This window comes from Thermobia domestica, chromosome 13, assembly GCF_964235325.1.
Source record: "Thermobia domestica chromosome 13, izTheDome1.hap1.1, whole genome shotgun sequence".
Classification (NCBI taxonomy): domain Eukaryota; kingdom Metazoa; phylum Arthropoda; class Insecta; order Zygentoma; family Lepismatidae; genus Thermobia; species Thermobia domestica.
In genome coordinates, this window is record NC_137466.1 from 15,800,495 (window position 1) to 15,819,529 (window position 19,035).

A 19,035-nucleotide genomic window follows, 5' to 3' on the forward strand; every position below is an offset into this window, starting at 1 on the left:
TGTTCACAAACTGTTCTGAGGTGTTCCAGAGAGAAGAAAATACGGTGAAGCGTACAAGAAAATACATAAATAAATATATAAAATAAACACAATACATGGGATCCTCAAACCTCATTAAAAATATCGGACGTCGTAGATTGTCAAGGCTAGTACAACAGCATAGGATGCCAACAGGCAGAATTAACAACAGGCCTTAACAGTGGATAATCCTTGAGTTTGTTTCAGCACACAATTCACCATACGCTGTCAGATATGGGCTTTCACAACCGTCCCACCCATGAACCAATTTTAACCTCATTACATCATTGATAACGACCGAAATGAGAGCGTGCCCAAAATCGATGAACCCAAGAAGAATGAGGCACTGTTGCATTGTCTGACGAATTTGGACACTGTCTTCATCACATCGATGGCCAAGTCAGAATCCAACTTCCTCCAGGGCAGCAGTTATTCGAAACGTACACAGTTGGATGACGGCATGTTGGTAAAGGCTTCATTATGATGTGGAGAACCTCCTCATGGTTATCGATGTCGGCCATATATCTAGTTGAGAATGACAACGCTTCCCATCGCAAGATCAACGTTCTGTTGTAGTGGTATGAGTAACACAACGGTGAATTTCGATTGCTTCAATGGTCCCGAAACTCACCCGATCTTGGCATCTTTAAAACATGAGTTCACATTGCTTCCTCTGCACATCTGAGAATTATTTCAGCAGACTTTGTTGGCTTTCCTTTATAAGTGTGAAAACCTGCATATAGTCTGTCACTGAAGTAACCTACTGTTAAAATTTCAGGTACGATAAACAAAAATCGCATCTAAACTATATTTTTTCAATGTGATTTATGAATAAACTTCATTGCATCAATAACTGTTCCAAATTTACTTGTAGATAATTTATAAGGATTGAAACTATACCTTAAGAAAGTGTGCCAGTGTGACCTTATTTGTTTCATTTAAAGTTCCACCTGGATTCATTGAGAACTTCCTCTGTGTTCAAGCTATGGTTTCCAGCTATCAAAATAACATTTCCGAAAATATGTCTATCCGCTTTTAATTTTTCTTTTTAAATTTTGTCTTACGCTTAATCTCTTTGCTAGTTTTGAAAGTTTGCAGCTGAATTTTCTAAAAGGATCAATGAAATTTTTATTCCTTCTATATGATCATGTTTGAGGTCTGTCCACATTTTCCCCTTTCTGACTTGTCAATAATAAATCATTTTAAACCTCCAGCGGTGCTTTTAAGCTTGCCAAAATGTGTACAATATTCAAGAAAATTTGTCAAAATGGTTGGTCCATTAATCCTCTAGAACAGGGCGCAAAATTTTCGGTCGCCAGGTCGCCATTGGCAACTAGAAATTTACAGCTGGCGACCAGTGTTCAGTAGGAATGGTTTCTGCCTAAACTCATAGGGCTGCGTAGTTTCTGTTTCGCACGAACTGAGTAAGAGAAGTGTCATTGAGTAAGAGAAAACACGGAATGTGAAGTCTTCACAACAGACATAGAAATTGAAGTCTTCACAACGGTGTAATTCGCCCTCCTTTACAGTGAAAACCTCATTACGAAATTCCCAAATTTGCTTCCAATTGTCACATTTACTGCAGTTTTATCTGTGAGCACTGCTTTGTATGAGAGAGGCTTCAGTAGTCTCAACAGAGTTAAGACTGCCTACAAAAATTCACTGACGACTGACACACTGGATGATTTGGTGTCAATTTCCACCAATGGCCCTTCACTTACGAACTTCGATCCGAAAACTGCAATCGATAACTGGTACTTCAGTACAGAGAGGGAGCGATGTAATCTCTTTTTTGTCAAACCAAAGGCCGTAGGAGGGAAGGGGGGTATAATTTGTACGTGAGAGATACTGGCGACCATCATTTTTGCATTGGAGAGTGCATCTGACTTTCCAATTTTGCGCCCTGCTCTAAAAGCACAAATAAGACCGAGACTTGTTCAACGCCTTTAGATTAATCAACGCCCAGGTCAAACTGCGTAAACAAGAAGTTTGAAATTTGGATAGGGCATATATTTGTGACGTAAGAAACTAATAAGGAAGAAACGTCTTGTAGCACTTTTTGACACTTCCCCTACAAGAAAGAAAAGACTGGAAGAAAAATGGTGTGATTGGAGTTGTTAAAATAAAATTTCTATCTCTCGAAATCCATTAAGGTTAGAGAGATGAAAGTTTTTAAAAACTTTTAATCTAAAATAATTAAAGTCATCTTTTAGTGTTTTATGATATTTCCTCTGGATGGGACGAAGAAAAGTAGAAAGAGGAAGGGTGGGAGTTACAGGTGACCATATGTCAAAATCCCTTAAAATTACAATCATGTTCGAGATATGAAACTTGGCATATAAACTTACCACTTAAATATGAAGTGCAAATTGGTATACAGAGCGAACGCAGAGGTTTGGGACGAAGTCTATACTAGCCGAAAGCTAGTAATGTATAAAACTCTCTAAAGGTAGTGTAGGAGTAAAATAGCGTAAACAAACTAAATCGTTTTATTCTCTGAGGTTAAAATTGTTATTATTGTGTTAGGGACATTCCCGATTGTGTACGAGTCACTGCTGGAGTTACGTATAAGTTAAACAAGCTGTAGCTTAGGGCCCATTCTCTTGGAGGCCCCAAAACATTTACAGAAAAAAAACTGGTTGTATATTTCCAAAGTATAGGATAAACAGGTTATAAAACTTACATCAGCATTATTTTGTGTTGCGTAGACTCCTATGATGTAAGTAATTTGAATCGTCAAGTATAGGAAAGAAGTAAGTTCATCAACCAAAATGTTGAGAAATCGAACAGAAACTGTAGGTGGTAGAGTTTTCAACAATAACTACAATGTTTGTACTGTAATTACAGAGTATATACTATATCTCTCATATGTAAAGCAAAATCTTTAAGTAATGTAGGAGATAATGTAGAATACAGAGTGTGATTGAAAAGTACCGGAACTTTTCCCGCCGCGCGGCTCGCTGGCGTTCGAAAAATGTGAGGGGTGGGGGAAACTGTGCGCGGGACCTTCCTCTTTCAAGCGGAACTTGGCCCAGTGCGCTGCGAGCATCGGTTGAGAAAGCATCGCTGTCCGCGCGAACGTCGTTTTGGTCGTCGGTCACGTTTTCTGAGCGCCGAAAATGGAGTCAAAGATTGACCAACGCTACGCCATCAAGTTTTCTGTCAAACTAAAAAAGACGTTCACCGAGACCCAGGACCTGCTCAAGGAAACCTTTGGGGAAGATGTTATGTCCCGTACTCGGATCTTTGAGTGGCATAAGACCTTCAGGGAAGGCCGGGAGGACGCCGATGACGAACCACGCTCTGGGAGGCCGTCGACGTCGAAAACCGATGAAAACGTAGACCGAGTTCGCGAATACCTGAACCTGGACCGTCGGACAACCCTCCGGGAGATCAGTGAAGAACTTAATTTGACATACTATGCAGTGCAAAAAATTGTCACTGAAGAATTGAACATGCGGAAGGTGTGCGCCAAACTGGTCCCCAAGGTGTTGACCGAGGAGCAAAAGAACTGTGAGTGAAAATGAGTCGTGAAGTGCTGGATTGTGTGGAAGCCGTCGAAGAGTTATTAGACAGTGTGATCAGTGGTGATGACACATGGTGCTACGAGTACGACCCCTCGGTGAACTTGATGGTAGCGTTGGTCAATCTTTGACTCCATTTTCGGCGCTCAATAACGTGACCGAAGACCAAAGCGACGTTCGCGCAGACTGCGATGCTTTCTCAACCGCTGCTCGCAGCGTACTGGGCCAAGTTCCGCTTGAAAGAGGAAGGTCCCGAGCACATTTCTCCCACCCCTCACATTTTTCGAACGCCAGGGAGCCGCGCGGCGGGAAAAGTTCCGGTACTTTTCAATTACACCCTGTATAAGAAGTTGATTTTTTTGTTTCTCATTCCAATCTTATAGCTGACGATTCAGTTACAATGATGTTATTGTTCCTCTACTGCTAAATCAAGGAAGTTTTAACGAGAGTATTTCGTAAGCTCAACAGATACTATTTGTAGATTCAATTCATGGAACAAGAAGAAAGCATACTTTTCTATTCACACTATTAAACTTATTGATTTCGGGCCTAAAGCCACTTGAATGATGCATACGATCATGTGGTCACTACTTATTTCAGAGAAGAAATTATCTGTGTTGTTGAAGGGGTGCTCCTCAATCTCACTACACCAGAAATTGAAAGACTCTTCAGTGTAGTCCAACGCCCATGAACTATAAATCCATCACACGAATCAGATCCTATATTGGAATCAACAGCTTTATGCGGCTCTTTACTACCAATCGGTTACAGATAAATGCACTGATCACAAACGGAGTTCTCAATATCAAAGAAAATATTATATGACGTTGCATAATCAAGAAGTTCTTCTCTTCCAGTATTCTGTTCGAAATGCTGCAAATTTTTAAACTCCACCAAAAATTACAATAATTGAACCAGTCTGTAGTAGAGGTGGCGACACTCGCAAAGGACTCAGTAAAGCGCCTCTAATTAACAATTCCTATGCTACATGTAAAATCTAGGTCATCGCACTGGAGCAAATATTTCTCCAAGAAAATCTCTTCGCAGCAAACGCAACGAGGAATAAAGATCTTCAATTTTTTCAGCTATGCAAAGGACTAGATGGATTACCCCTGGGAACGCCTCGTTCCTTCCCCTCGGCCAGTAGCGTAGCTAGAATTTTTTCAGGGGTGGGGTCAATGAAGGGTCCAAGAAGATTTGAGGGGGCAATTTCCAATGAATGAGAAAATTGTATGTGTGTGTTTTGTGTGTGTGTGTGTGTGTGTGTGTATGTATTCAAGGTGAATGTTTCCATCTTTGTTGTTCATGATTTTACTCTTTTGAAAACAGTGAAAATGTAAGAATTTAGTACCTCAAACAACTAGGATTCATTTATGCAATTGATTTCTAATATAAGTAAATAGTTATTTAATCACGGCGTTTAAAATATGTGTAGTTGGTTGACTTAAGTGGAAGCAAACATACTTTTACAGGTAAAGAAATTAACTTATAGGTTCATGCCTCTACTTAAAGAGGGTCTTTCTATTCGTGTGGGCTGCAGCAAACTTACCCACAACTTGTTAAAGATCTAACGATTTAGCAATTTTCTTCTCAATATAAAGTAACACTAAGTTTTTCAACCTATCATGAGTCATTGAATTGCGTATACAAGTCCTTAATCTCTTCAAATAAGAGAATGGCCTTTCACATGTAGCACTTGAAACTGATAGAAACACAGAGATGATACCTAGCTTGTAGGTTTCCAGGAATGCGTTTTTGTAGACACAAAGAAGATAAACGAAATTCGTTAAGGAATAAGTTTTGGTTTTCTTCTCGTCTTCATACAACTTAATTGTGTTTGAGAGGATTTTGAGTTCTCACTTTAATGTTTGCAGATCACGCCATAATGCTGGGCCATAGGCTTGACAATGTAATTTGAAAAGGTTTTAACTTTTTCTATGTAGTGTGGTGCTTGATCTGATGATTTTGCTACATGATACAAACCGGTTTTCCATGTCAGTGATTGTCTATCAGTAGTAGGCAGAAAAATGTCTCTTGGTAGTAGAAAATTCGTTTTCTGCATCCAATGAAGGAAGAGTTTCATCCAAAATGAATTTGTGATATTTCGATGGCGGATGTCTAGTTCGTTTCCACAAGGAACCTCTATATTCTATTTGTTTCCGGCTCTGGAATTCGAGACCATTTTCTTTGCACATCTCCAAACATTCTTGATAAATTTGTTCGAATATTGTTCGTTGAGAGTAATATTCACCAGACCTCATCTTCGACAGCGTTTGAGCTAGTGTATCTACAAGAATCAAACCTTCTGACATGTCTGCATCTACTTGAGATAAGGCGAAACTCAAAGTTATAGCATAGCACCAGTAATCTAAATTTTAGCAGCCCGAAAACATTCCCTCGTGTACAGATCACAATTCCCTCTAATTTTCGGATGGAATGATGGAGGTAAATAAATATCACAAGTTCCAGATTTGTTTTAATACCGCATGATAATATAATGTGTTCAAAACAGATTTTATGAAGAAAAAAGAGGAATAAATGGATATGATAGTTTGTAAAAAAAAGGTGATAGTGCTTAAGTGAATTATAAAAAAAAAGCCTTGAAAAGTAATCAAGAGGAACCATTAATACGTTTTTCCTTTGTTATAATAACTTGTCCTAAGGGACAACTGTGAAAGAAACTAATGAGACCTTTTAATTGCAAAAATATATATATATATATATGTATATATATATATATATTAAAGCACTTAATTTGAAATTAAAGACTGATAAAATTTGGAAATATAATGGGGATTCAGGCTGGCAGTGGGGGAGAGTGAAAACGGAGGCAACAGAGACGTCATTTTTTAGCCATGTGCAAAGAGATTAACCTTGGACTTCGGATGAGAGGTTACCATATACTCATGTAAGTTTCAATTGCTACTTGTAAAAGTTAGCTGAGAAAGACAGTCTGAGCTTTCTAGTTTTAGTTTCCTACCACAATTAGTTTTTGTGACAAATAACTCAGATATGCAAATAGCATCATTAATATCATCTTGTATATGTTAGAATTCTCTTTGTGTAAATAAAATTGTAATTAAACATTTCGAGGTAAAGCAGGTTCTTTTACTTAACTTCTACAAAGAAAATATTAGAACCTACCTCTTATGCACAGATACGACAGCGTCGGATACTGTCGGTCAGTAAATAATATAATCTGAAGTCATCTACCATGCGTAACTAAATATAATTGATTAATCATTTTTAATTGATTAATCAATAAAAAGTTGTTTGGTAAATAAACTCTAATAATAATAATAATAATAATAATAATAATAATAATAATAATAATAATAATAATAATAATAATAATAATAATAATAATAATAATAATACCAAATCATTTAATGGATGCTGTGCATTTGTTCTATGTCGCCATAATCAATGGAAATTAATTACTTAGTGTACGAAGACTTCTTTCGTCCAACACAAGTGTAATGTTTTACTGCAGTGCATGTTATTTGTAAGTAAGCATATATTTTAGTATGACTTTCAACATTGAAGCGAATGAGTATGCCGACTGATTTTGCTATTTTTCTGGTTCTTTGTCAAAAGGAAAGGAGATAACTAGAGGTTAAAATGAATGTCCAGGTGGTGAGGTCAATGCAAGCACCCCACAGATTTCTGTGAAAGATCTTGCCGTGACTACAAACTAAAACGAGTGGAGCTATTTTATTCGCAACGCAGACTATTGCAACGGTATTCTGCAGTTCGTAACTTTCTTGTCGAGAGATGTTTTGGAAGTAGTTTCACTTGTAGCCAATGCCAACTTACCGTTTGTCTACCTATAGCAGCATCACTCTGTGTGTGGGGGCCACTAGGGAGGTCAAGAATTTTAGCAAGGGGGGCCTGGCCCCCCTTGGCCCTCCCTTGGCTCCGCCACTGCCTTCGGCAAACGGAAAAGGAAAACTCAAACATCCATCAAGCTATTAACACTCGAATTTCACACCGCACGATATGTAAGATACTGCAGAGGCAATAATTTCTTATCCAAGGAATGCCATTCAGCAATTCAATCAAAAAAGAATGAAACCTAATCTAACCTAATCTAAGCAGCAGGGTTCAGTTGCTTTAGCAAGAAAATTGATTCACTCAATCGTCAAAAGTTTCGCCCGAAATCACCCTTAATTAAACGTATAAACTAAAATCTTTTAAGTATTGAATCCACCACTAAAAAAATCTTCAATAACATTTCATACATCCTAACATCTATAGACAACTTACGAACAATAAAAACAGGATCATCAAAACGGACACGGCACATAGTCAAGATATAAAATCACACCACTTATAACGTACGAAAAACTTTGCCATGTTATACTTTTGGCTTGGTAATCACTTTCTTCCTTCTGCTTCTTTCCGCATAATTTCACCATATTTACTTACAATATATATATAGATATGGATATATTCCAAACTGACACAACCTCTTTTCCTAAGTTTACGATTTCCATTCGCTCATTCATTGGGACCATTTAAATTTTGATAATGGAAATGCAAGTTCATAATAATTTTTCTTTTAAGGTACTTTTAGTAACAAAACAATTTATTTATTTGAATTTTTCTCCTTTTCGTTCAATTGATTTCCAGGATCTTTCACAATTATTTCATTTTCTAGGCGACCCATAAATCAAGTAAACAAGACGTCGTACGGCAAAATGTTTCAGTTATACATGGAATTAAATTCATTTTCTTGAACAATAACGAATAACTGTTAAGTTTAGTACTTAGTTTAACTTATTTTTCAACCTCAATATTAATACTATGATCACAACCGTATCAAGAGATATTCTTTGCAAGAGATACTTGGATCATCTGACTTATAAATAGAACAGCAGCCACACGGGAGGGCTTTCCAATATAGATAATAATAATAATAATAATAATAATAATAATAATAATAATAATAATAATAATAATAATAATAATAATAATAATAATAATAGTAGTAGTAGTAGTAGTAGTAGCAGTAGTAGTAGGCCTAATAGTTTTGACGTTTAACCTAATCTAAGGGAAATTGTGAAAATCAGATAGGTGAGAACAGTGGAATGACAAAAATGAGAAGAAATAAGAGAGCTACGAGAAACCCTGGCAGACCCAGGTATGCACCACAAATCCCGCTTAACAGAAACTAGGAGTTGTAACCTATAAATCTTTCCGGTACAGTTACATTGGAAATTGCAAATACGAGAATGGGAAAGACTCGGCATACCTCTTAAATTGACATCTAAGGAGTAGAATTGGGACCGAGGGTACACGTGGTACATCAGTTCGATGAAACTTGTGGAAAGTGAGGTTTCTTTGGGTAGATTTTACCTACTCCATCGAGGGAGGAATGTTATAGCCACAATGCCTAGGCATACAGCCTACATCAGTCATTGGTTCTGGAAATATACGGAATATATCTGCCATAATTAGAAGTAGTCAGAGTTGGGACTCTGTCGTCCCTACCAAGGAAGGAGGACTACGCCCTGAGTAATCTAGTAATTAGGGGCCCATGTTGCATGTTCACAGCACCATTGTCAACGTGACTAAAAGTTATTGTCCCTTATTAGCGGTTTCGCCCATACAACCCGATTCTGTATATTCATGTCACGTAACTCGCTGCGGATTGTGATTTTCGACGTACGCTGTGGGAAGAATTGCTTAAGTCCTACGTTACTTGCATTTCAGTCGCATGACTCTTATGAGTAACAATCCGCTTTAATGCTCAGCGTGACCAATCACTGAGAGATTTCTACCATCCACTGTCTTATTCGCGAATGTGATTTTGTCGTGAGATTTTAGGCCGACATCACCTTGGGCACCGTACTGTTACGACAAAGATTCTAGAAGATTCTATTTTTTAAATAAAACATAGTAGATCACTTACAAATTTTGCAGAACAGTGGATAGTCTATTCATATACATATAGTATGTCAGTATTAAAAGACAATGAAGCAATGAAAGCATTGCAATACGCTCCGCAAAATATACTTGTATAAAAAAATTTACTGTATAGCACTAACAAACATCCAGAATTAGGACTCTTCTATCTGTCATCCATACCTGAAACTTTAGCAGAACAGTGGTTCAAATTAATTCATACACACCTAACAGCACAACCTTGGATTTACCAAATTTTACACAACCGTATGATGAAATAATATATGCCCAACATGAAATCATTTGTGGCGTTTCAAATTAAGACTTGTATAAACTGTCAAAATGAAACGGCTTTCACAGAAACAGCAAGCAGAACTATTACAGTACCATAATGCCTAAAAAAGTGATATTAACTAATGATAATAAATGATAACTTTATGTTTTCCAGTACGTGCAAACTGATCATTTCCATCGCTTTAGCAAGCCACATCATTATCCTGTTTTTATGGCTTTGTGTGTAATGTATTGTCAACTGCATTCACGACTAGCAAAACGACGTCTCAAACTTGATATATTTGGATCAATCCAACTGGAACTATATCAATCAAATACCCCACTGAACTCCAAACTTTACCTCCTTGATTTACACCCGTCACCATCATATAAATATTAAATGTACTCTCCAAAGCTCCTGAAGTCTGACCCTTGAGGGAGATGTAGTAGCACTGATCCTGCAGAAGCTCATTTTAATTTCATTTAATCTTCGCATCCTTTATGTCTATCCAGTGTAATAGTGTATGTGCTTCCAGTGTTGCAATCCTACAGTGATTTTTCAGGGTTCAGTTTTTCTTTAGTGCTTCTGCATGGTACAAATCGCTCCACTCCAGCGCAAATCTTGAGAAACATAATCTTCAGGCTTATTTTGTTACACCAAAAAGGGGGTGTAATATCCTCTGCACATGACGACGGTCCACGTGCTCAACAACAATACCAAGCAGACGACAAATTTCATCTTCCAATATGTTACTCCAAGAGGTGTAACATCATCACCCCCAATGAGGATCTACGAGGATGTATGAGGATACGGCATAAAAGACACTGCAGCATTTTCCAAAATATCAGTCTTGACAGATTCATCACTCTTGCCCTTCTTTTGGGTGCTCTAGCTCTTGGTAAGTATCTTACCCTCTTTTGGCTGCGTCTGGGCCTTGAGAGCTCCTTACAATAATATATTGGCTGCGTTTGAGCCCTGAAATTTCTTCCCACACTCTTGGCTTTGTCTCGGCCTGGAGAGAAACGTAATATTTTTCTTTTGGCTGCGTCTGGATCTGAGAGAAACTATATATTTACCTTCTTAAAAATTGTAATACACTGAATCATTGTGAAGTTTTATACGATATCGTAATAAAACGGTTTTGGGAAAAAGTCTAATCTCATGTAGCCTCATTTGTCTCTACCAACCTAGTGTCCGCAGAATATTACAATACGTTATTCCCATCTTACTAAAACTTATGTCCACTCGCTGCTTTTCCTATTCTTACATCTTCGCTGTCATTGTTATTATGCTTTGTTTAGTCTGGTATTTTACTGATTTCTGGAAACTTTCAAACGAATGTGGTTTAATAACTCTTCATGGTTATAAACGTATTTTTAAAATATCTTCTGTTTCTAATTGCAGGAGAAAGATACTTATGGACTGGGGGAACTAATTTGAAAAACTATAGAGCAGGGTCACGATCAGGGAGAGGGAACACTTGGTATTGGTCATCAACTCAGAAGCGGATAGCAAGTGACAAAACTGGATTTCCAGCTTTTGATGTCAAAGCATCAGGCTCTGGGTCTTGCGTTGCTCTGGACAGAAGAAAGAAAACAATGGTGACGTTAGTAAAGGAGGACTGTAGCAAGAAATTGTATTTTGTCTGCGAACAACGTGAGTATGTTGTAGACTGTAGATACAAAGTTCTAACAAAGAATATCGCTTTCCCACGAAATTGCATGCTTCCCAATGTAATCAACGAATTCCACTGATACATTCATCATATTATTACTAGACGACATTGGAAAGTTAATTCTTTATCGTTCAAGCGACAGTCGTGAAATCTCTCCCTAAATTCCATTGTGGCACATATGAATTTTGTATACTAGATGTAGTTATAGTATCACCTGCGTGAACAGAATATATCCCAATTGGACCCGAATCTTTATCATTGTGGGTACATATTTTCACACCACACCATATATGATACATTGAGCGAGAAATGGAATTTCTACTCACAAGTCAGCTACTTGGAAGCGGAAAGCTTTGTGTAGAATTGAAAACTGTATTGTATTCTGATTTGAACGCTAAGAACGTTTTATAAAGCATATTACTTGCTGAAAGTTTTTTTGCTATTAGAATAAAATTTTTTGTGAGCTTTCCTAAATCCATTTGTAAATTACGCTTATTGTGTAGACGGAAAACTGAGAGATTTCCTAATGTATGTTACGTTTCTTTATGACCAAAATGTTTACAAAAATTTTGTTCTTTGAAAATCGTAAGGTAAAAATCTCAAAATTTAACGATAAAAGTACATCTGTGATCATTTTAGACTTTTGATTATGGTTAATTTATTAATTGGCGGCACAAGATTATCTGAAATGAGTTACGTGGTATACGTAGATGGTAGTGTGTATACAATGTCCAAGAAGAATTATTCTTCATCAACAATGTAATTCGGAACAATTTCCTTATTTACACATTTATCTCTTTTTAATATGTAAAAAATAGTTATGGTGTTCCACACACTATACATATGTGGGGTAGGGGTATTAGCTGGTTGCTCACAAGAGTGCTCGAACAAAGGACATGTGGCATCAGATATCGAGTCGGGAGTATATTGTAAGTGACAACATTGGATTTCAACTTTTTAACCGGAAACAATTGATTCTGGCTCTTGTATGCGGTTCTTACGGCATTATGTTTTCTTTTAAAACAATTTCTTCATTACATGAAACTGGTTATTTTTGCTTTACTTTACATGTGTGTTACTTTACATTCACAACTTTATTATAATAAGCATTTCAAAATTGTTTGTTTATAAATCTCTTATGAAAAGGAAGTTGGAAAATCATATTCAGTAATTTAATAAATTAATTCTTAGTCAAGTACATTTTATTAGGAATGGAATATTTTCTGATTTATATCACTATTGATAACCTTAAATGAAAGATGGTAAATTAGGGCAAAACTTTTCTAGACATAGAAACATTTCTTTCTATTTCATATTTAAAGTTTCAAATAGAAAAGGAACTTTGATCATGAATAACCGGCATTTACATTGAATAAAACAAGAAAGTAAACATATATTAAATTTCTGCATCTTCAGTTCAGATCAAATATATATTCTAACAATTGGACGTTAAGTGAACATAACACAATGAATCTTGATATTGACCAATTCGCGCAGATTATTGTTTTAGTGTAGGGTTGTAAGCTCGCGGCGATTACCCCAGCCCCACCTGATGTATATTGGGAGATGATTTCAATATAGATTCTACACGATTTCCTTATAAGTTTCACTACTAATTTTTTGAAGTGTAAAATATCTTCATAATTATGTCTTAAAATTTGTTAACAAAATAAACAAGCGTAGAAGACAAAAAAGTAGAATTTACTTAATGCAGGCTCTGGTCTAGCAATTCAGCTGATTTGTATTCGTATGGGACTCCACGAGCTGTTGTAGATGTGCTAAATTGGTGTTAATGCATTCACTCACCAGTAGTTCCAGCAAAATACGAGTATGCCTATTATTTCATTTGTCCCGCTCCTCCAAATAATCCACAGATTTTCAATTCAATTTAACTCAGAAATTTGCAGATCAGACAGCAAAGAGTTGTTTAAATGTTCCTAAAACGCTTTGAGTCATGTTTGAGAAATAATATCTTGCTCAGATTCAGTGTCAATTAAATTGCTGCCCCGTGTAATAGTAACTTTCTCGCAACTACCCGAATATCCCTTAAAATATATATATATCAAAAGCTACGATTTTAAATGTGTTGCTCCATCATAAATGTATTGAATTAATGCAAACATGATTAACCGAATAATAGTAAAATAATAAAGTATTAATAAGAAAAGTTATAGTTTATAGAAAACGTACAAAACTACACTATGTTCGTCAGGAATAACACTGAGCCATCAATATACATTTTAACTTTTTAATTTTTCATATCAGTTCTTTTCCACCCCGTGCAATTGCATGTGTTGCACATAGCCACAAAACTATGTGTTTAGCCGGTGTTGGCCTTGCCACGAAGAATAATGTCCAAATAAACATGCTGGTTCATGTCGAAATTTACCTGTGTAAGTCATAAGTCATGGTGCCAAAAAAAAATCAAAGAACTAGCGTGGATTACAATCTCAGCGTACTCAAGGTGAAATGCTTCGTTGAGCTTTCTGCATATCCGACGCCTTACATCATTAAGATATGGAGAAAATGTGGTGGGCTTTTTCGTGGTACTTGATTCCAAATGTCCACTGCATGAAGTTCCCATTGCACTGTTCTTTAGGATATATGAATCTATATTTATGTATCCATCTGTTTCGAAACGATTTCCCTTAACCAGACTTTAAGTTCTTTGTTGATTCCTCAGAATTATGTTCTAACGCCATTTTGCTTTTACAAGTGAAATTGACCTATTTTGTAGACACATTGAAAAGTCCAATGTGATACACCGAAAGATCTGGCTAATTCATTTACTGAGTGTACATAGACACACTGAAAAAACGGCTATCCATTTCTTCAGTCCTGACACATCTTTGCAACAGGTTTTGACGAGTTCTTTTCTATACAACAGACTAACACTCTCACTCCAGTTAACTGTAATGGTTATGTGTCAGTAGTCATAGGTCAATTAGTTGCACGTCGCTGGTAAAATGATAGAAACGAATTTATTTTAATACTACAGGGATAACTAATTGCCTTTATCCGATGTGTTAAAATAAGACTTCAATTACTTTCCTTATTATACTCCACGTTGATTATCAAATCTCTATTTTGAAGATATAACCTAATTTCTACTCGTAATTAAAAGTTGATTGTAATGATTTTAAATTTGAATAATCTACTCATACATACAAATAAATCAGATGTTTTTCTAATTGTGTTTAATTTGTCTTTGTTACAGTCATGTCGAGAGTTGACGATCCTCACAAATGGTCTGGAATTGTTTCAAGTATGTTCCTATTTTCTTTTAATACTTATTATATAGATAATATCTGTCTTTTTCCTACAACAATTTTCTATTTGTATTTTGTAATAATAATAATCTCTAATGGTACTTTTAAAAATCCCTCGATTATGACGTTTAGACTGAAGGAGAGGAATGATGGAAAAGTAAATGCTTTCAAAAGAATGAAACTCTGCATGGAAACGGATACAAGAAAATTTACGTAGATGTTGTTATCCAAACTCAGAAACCTGAGAGCGAACCAGAAAATCATTGCACACCCTGCGTCACTGAGCCACCACTTCGAATTACATTTGGTATTTGTTACGTTTAGCCATGTAAAATTAATCGAGACATTCGGATTTTTGTTGGAAAATCCTAAACATTTGGATTATTAGATTCTTTGTATACCTGATTATGAACATAACGTAATACATTTAAAAATGGATAAGTAGCAATACAGTAGTAGTTAAGGTATATCATTTCTTTGTGCTTGAATAAATCGATAAGTATATTAGATCACTCATATTATTCAACATTAAAAAAACACACTGAAGTGGCTGTTCCACAAGGAGCAGCTTCAGAAGTACAATATGCGAATCAAATTACATTTTAAATTCTGCCAACTTAACATAAACATTTGAAAAAGAAACGAACCTGATACATAGAAAAAACACATTTCGGAGTATCATCTAAGAGTAAAATTTAATTCCAAGTATGTTACTGTTCACCAACGAAGAAAACCCGAAGAGCAGTTTAGCAACAACCGAGAATTTTACGATGATTAGCACATTCCTATGTTTTATTACTATCTTAGCCAAACACAAGCAGCAAAGGACCTTGATCCAAGTTTCCTCACAACACCTACTGAAGTGAATAGAATTATCCAGTGTATGATCTTAAGAAAACTGACGTGCCAGCTTCATTATCGTTGCGTGCCACGGGATATTACTACCACAACGTTTAGAAATAACAAGAAATACTGCCAGCTTGTAACATTTTCTGGAAGACTCAATCCTTCATCGATACCAGGAATTTCTGTAACTTCGTCTTCTGCGATTTCCTTCTAGTCTGAAATGTCTAAAACTACCTTTATCTTTCTTATTATCTCTATTTTCGAATTCGTCTATTTCCACAGAAAGGACATGTGTGATATGAATTGGATGCCGACATCCAGCCAGGAGACTTTGACTTACTCTCGCCATGGCTCTTTTTATTGACATCACTTGCGATGTCCAAAGTAGAGGTCTGCACGAGCTCGGACGGAGAACGCGGGCCTGACTCGAACCTATAAAGCATATACCACTTTTTTGCCCGGGTCGGGCTCGGGTCGTAATTTTTTAAATATACAATCATATTCTCGGGCTTTCTCGGGCCTAACTTTGTAAATATGCTGTACAACGATATTTATAGGACCGTTCTTTCTGGAGAACTTTTAAAGCACAACTGCAAAATTAAACCTCTTATTGTTGTAAAGAAAAACACAATTTGGAGTTATTTTCTGTAATTCGGGCTTATTTAAGGCTCATTTGATTTTTTCGCGGGCTCAGGCCTAAATGCTAAAACATATTTCGGATTCGGGTGTGGTCTCACATTATAAATTCACGGGCCGGGCCCGGACTAAAAATTCCGGCCTGTGCAGACCTCTAGTCGAAAGAGGTGCATCTGTAATAATTCCTGATGTTTCGTGGAGATAGGGGAGATGTTTTTTTGTTGTTACACATCGAACAAAATATCAAACTACCTTCTTAAGCCTGGCTCGTAGCATGTGACTGAAAGTTTTACTCCGACAAACATTGTGATTACGCTGTCATTTTGGACTTTGAATTATGCTCTTCTACAAGATAGAGTGTCAATAACTGCCGCATTAAGACCTACTTATGTCGAGTTTCGAATCTTTAATTTCCTTATAATCTTTCCATACCTACTGTACTTTCAAACGTTAATTGTGTCCTATATTATTTCACTATGCATTTCTTTCACACAAACTTCTGAGTAACCTCTACTTTTAAAAGTGTTTCATTTAAAGTATTTGATTTATTGTAGCCAAACTGCATCCTAGGTTTCAAGGAATTAACACTAGTGGTGGAGATATTATTCCCGTAATTGGCAAATTACTTATAAGAATTTGAAATATTCCATTGTATGGTAAATTTTGCAAGATTAAAATTACTTGAAACCGATAATGTAACATGTTGGTATGATGCTTTGGGTTTGATTTTCTGTAGCGCCATGCAAAATTTAGTTTTTAGGATGGTTTTTCATTGATTTTACTGGATAATCTTTGCCATCTTTTGAATTATTTTATGTACTCGGCATAAGATCTTTTCATTGTCTTGGTTGAACATATTTGCATTTCTTGTTGTTTGTATATGTTTATAGTTGCAATATTTTGTGGAAGAGTGTAATTTATTTACTGACTTGTATAATGATTTAGATGTTACAGATTTTGTGAATCTATTGCTACTTCGTCTCCTGACCTATATATTTTATGCGTCAGCGTTTGGACAAGATTAAAAAGTTGCAATATTTAAAGTCTCTTTCTGGCTGTGAAAATCCTTCAAGTTTTAGCAAAAATTCAGACATCGCTATAGGACGTAATCAGAGCAGTGTTAGTGTGTTTGAGACCGAGACCTTTCTTCAGACTGATAAGGGATGATGTTTCTTACAATATAGATCAGTTTGAAGTGCCAGTTTAGGTGACTTAAAGAGAAAATGGATTCTTTGGGCCCTCCTTTAAGGTTCCTCAGCGTATTGGTTTAATACGATAGCAAAGTAGGCAGATTTTGTCGGCTTAACATATGATCAATTTAAACAAAAGTTAATTGCAACTTTCAAGGAGGCGTTTCTTCCGCAACTTAACAAGCAGGAAATGCGCTCGAGAGAACAAAGTGAGAACGAATCAGTCTTGTCATATGCATACGCAAAAGGGAACCTTATTCTGAGAAAAGACATGGACGCACTGGTCAATAAACTAATACATTTGTTTATAGACGACTTAATTCTAACATATATGAAAATTGGTATAAAAAGGAAGTACGAATCAATAGAGGCTCTAGTTCAAGGAAAATGTTCGTAAAGATAAGGAAAATGTTCGTGATGTTTTAGAGAAAAGAGCAATTGTGAAAATTATGAAGAAGAAAACATTTCTCTTAATGAATTCCATAATGATGCAGTCAAACCCACCTGAGGAGAGTATAATTCCACAAACCTTACCTTTTCTTTCTGCGGGACGGACCTTGGCCTCTCCTGTTTCTGTCTCACAGCCGGCTGAGGAGTTCAAAAATCAGTTGGCTGCGACTCATAAAGAATTGACCCTGATTAATTTACAAACAGAATCTAACAGGAAATTACTCGAACAATGTCCTTCTTCAGGCGTAATAATAATGATAGTAGTAGTAGAAAATTTCCTAATCATCAGGGGAATGACCAGAGAACAACAAATTAGGTCACTCAACGGTCAGGGCAATAATAGCTAAAGTAGAAACTTTCGGAGGCGTATAGTTATTTTTAATAAATGTAGCAAGGAAAATCATTATGTCAATTATTGTAGGAGTAATTTAAACTAGTTCAGAGAATTAATGAAGAATGGAAATAACGTACATTACCACATTTTAATGTTATAATAAATAATAGAGAGAATCCTTAATCTTTAGAGTGTGGTACTCAAATTTCCTCCATTGGTTTCCACTAATGACAAGGGAACCCTGTCAGCTGTACGCTTAAAAACTTCATAAACTTTCCAGCAAATTAGTAACAAATGATGTAACATTCGTTTGCTTGTTAAAGTTTACCATCCCATCACCATTAATACTATATTACACGTAAACCTACAATTTTATGTGAAGTAGAAACCAATATAAAGCGTTTAATGCTCTTTTTACTGTGAATTGAACCTTGAAGCTTGTGATAGCCACTAGACCAGTGGGAAAGCAAATTACATTACAATTGGGTACACAAGAACAATAGCTGGAGAAGTATTAAAAAGTAAGAATGACATCAAAGGAGAAATCATAAAAATCACGCAATGTGCTACCCATATGGGACTTCTAGAGCAACAACAAAATAAATAAATAAATAAATAAATAAAGAAGAAATATATTATGAAACCTGCAAAACTGGTATAAGAAGTGCCTCAACCATCCAAGGAAAAACTAGATCACTCCAACTACGGAAATAATCCAATAACAAAACAAAGACCACACAAGAACAATTCGCACTCTAATCAAAATATACACGATTATAATACCGCACCTATGATATTCAATTATCAATGTTTGGAACAGTGCCGAAGCGTGCTGTAAAAAAAAAACTGAGTAGACAGACACAAACACACACACACACACTATATACAGGGTGGGCCATTTTAATTAATCCA

At 36.1% G+C, this 19,035-nt stretch overlaps 1 protein-coding gene across 1 annotated transcript in view; it reads left to right on the plus strand.

Moving 5' to 3' along the window:
• LOC145668023 (uncharacterized) overlaps window positions 1–19,035 on the plus strand; it is a 135,444-nt gene that overhangs the window by 105,145 nt on the left and 11,264 nt on the right. Inside the window, exons 8-9 of the mRNA XM_081735488.1 lie at window positions 11,128–11,379; window positions 14,616–14,663. Coding sequence (XP_081591614.1) covers window positions 11,128–11,379; window positions 14,616–14,663 — 300 coding nt within the window. The remainder of the gene's footprint in view (window positions 1–11,127; window positions 11,380–14,615; window positions 14,664–19,035) is intronic.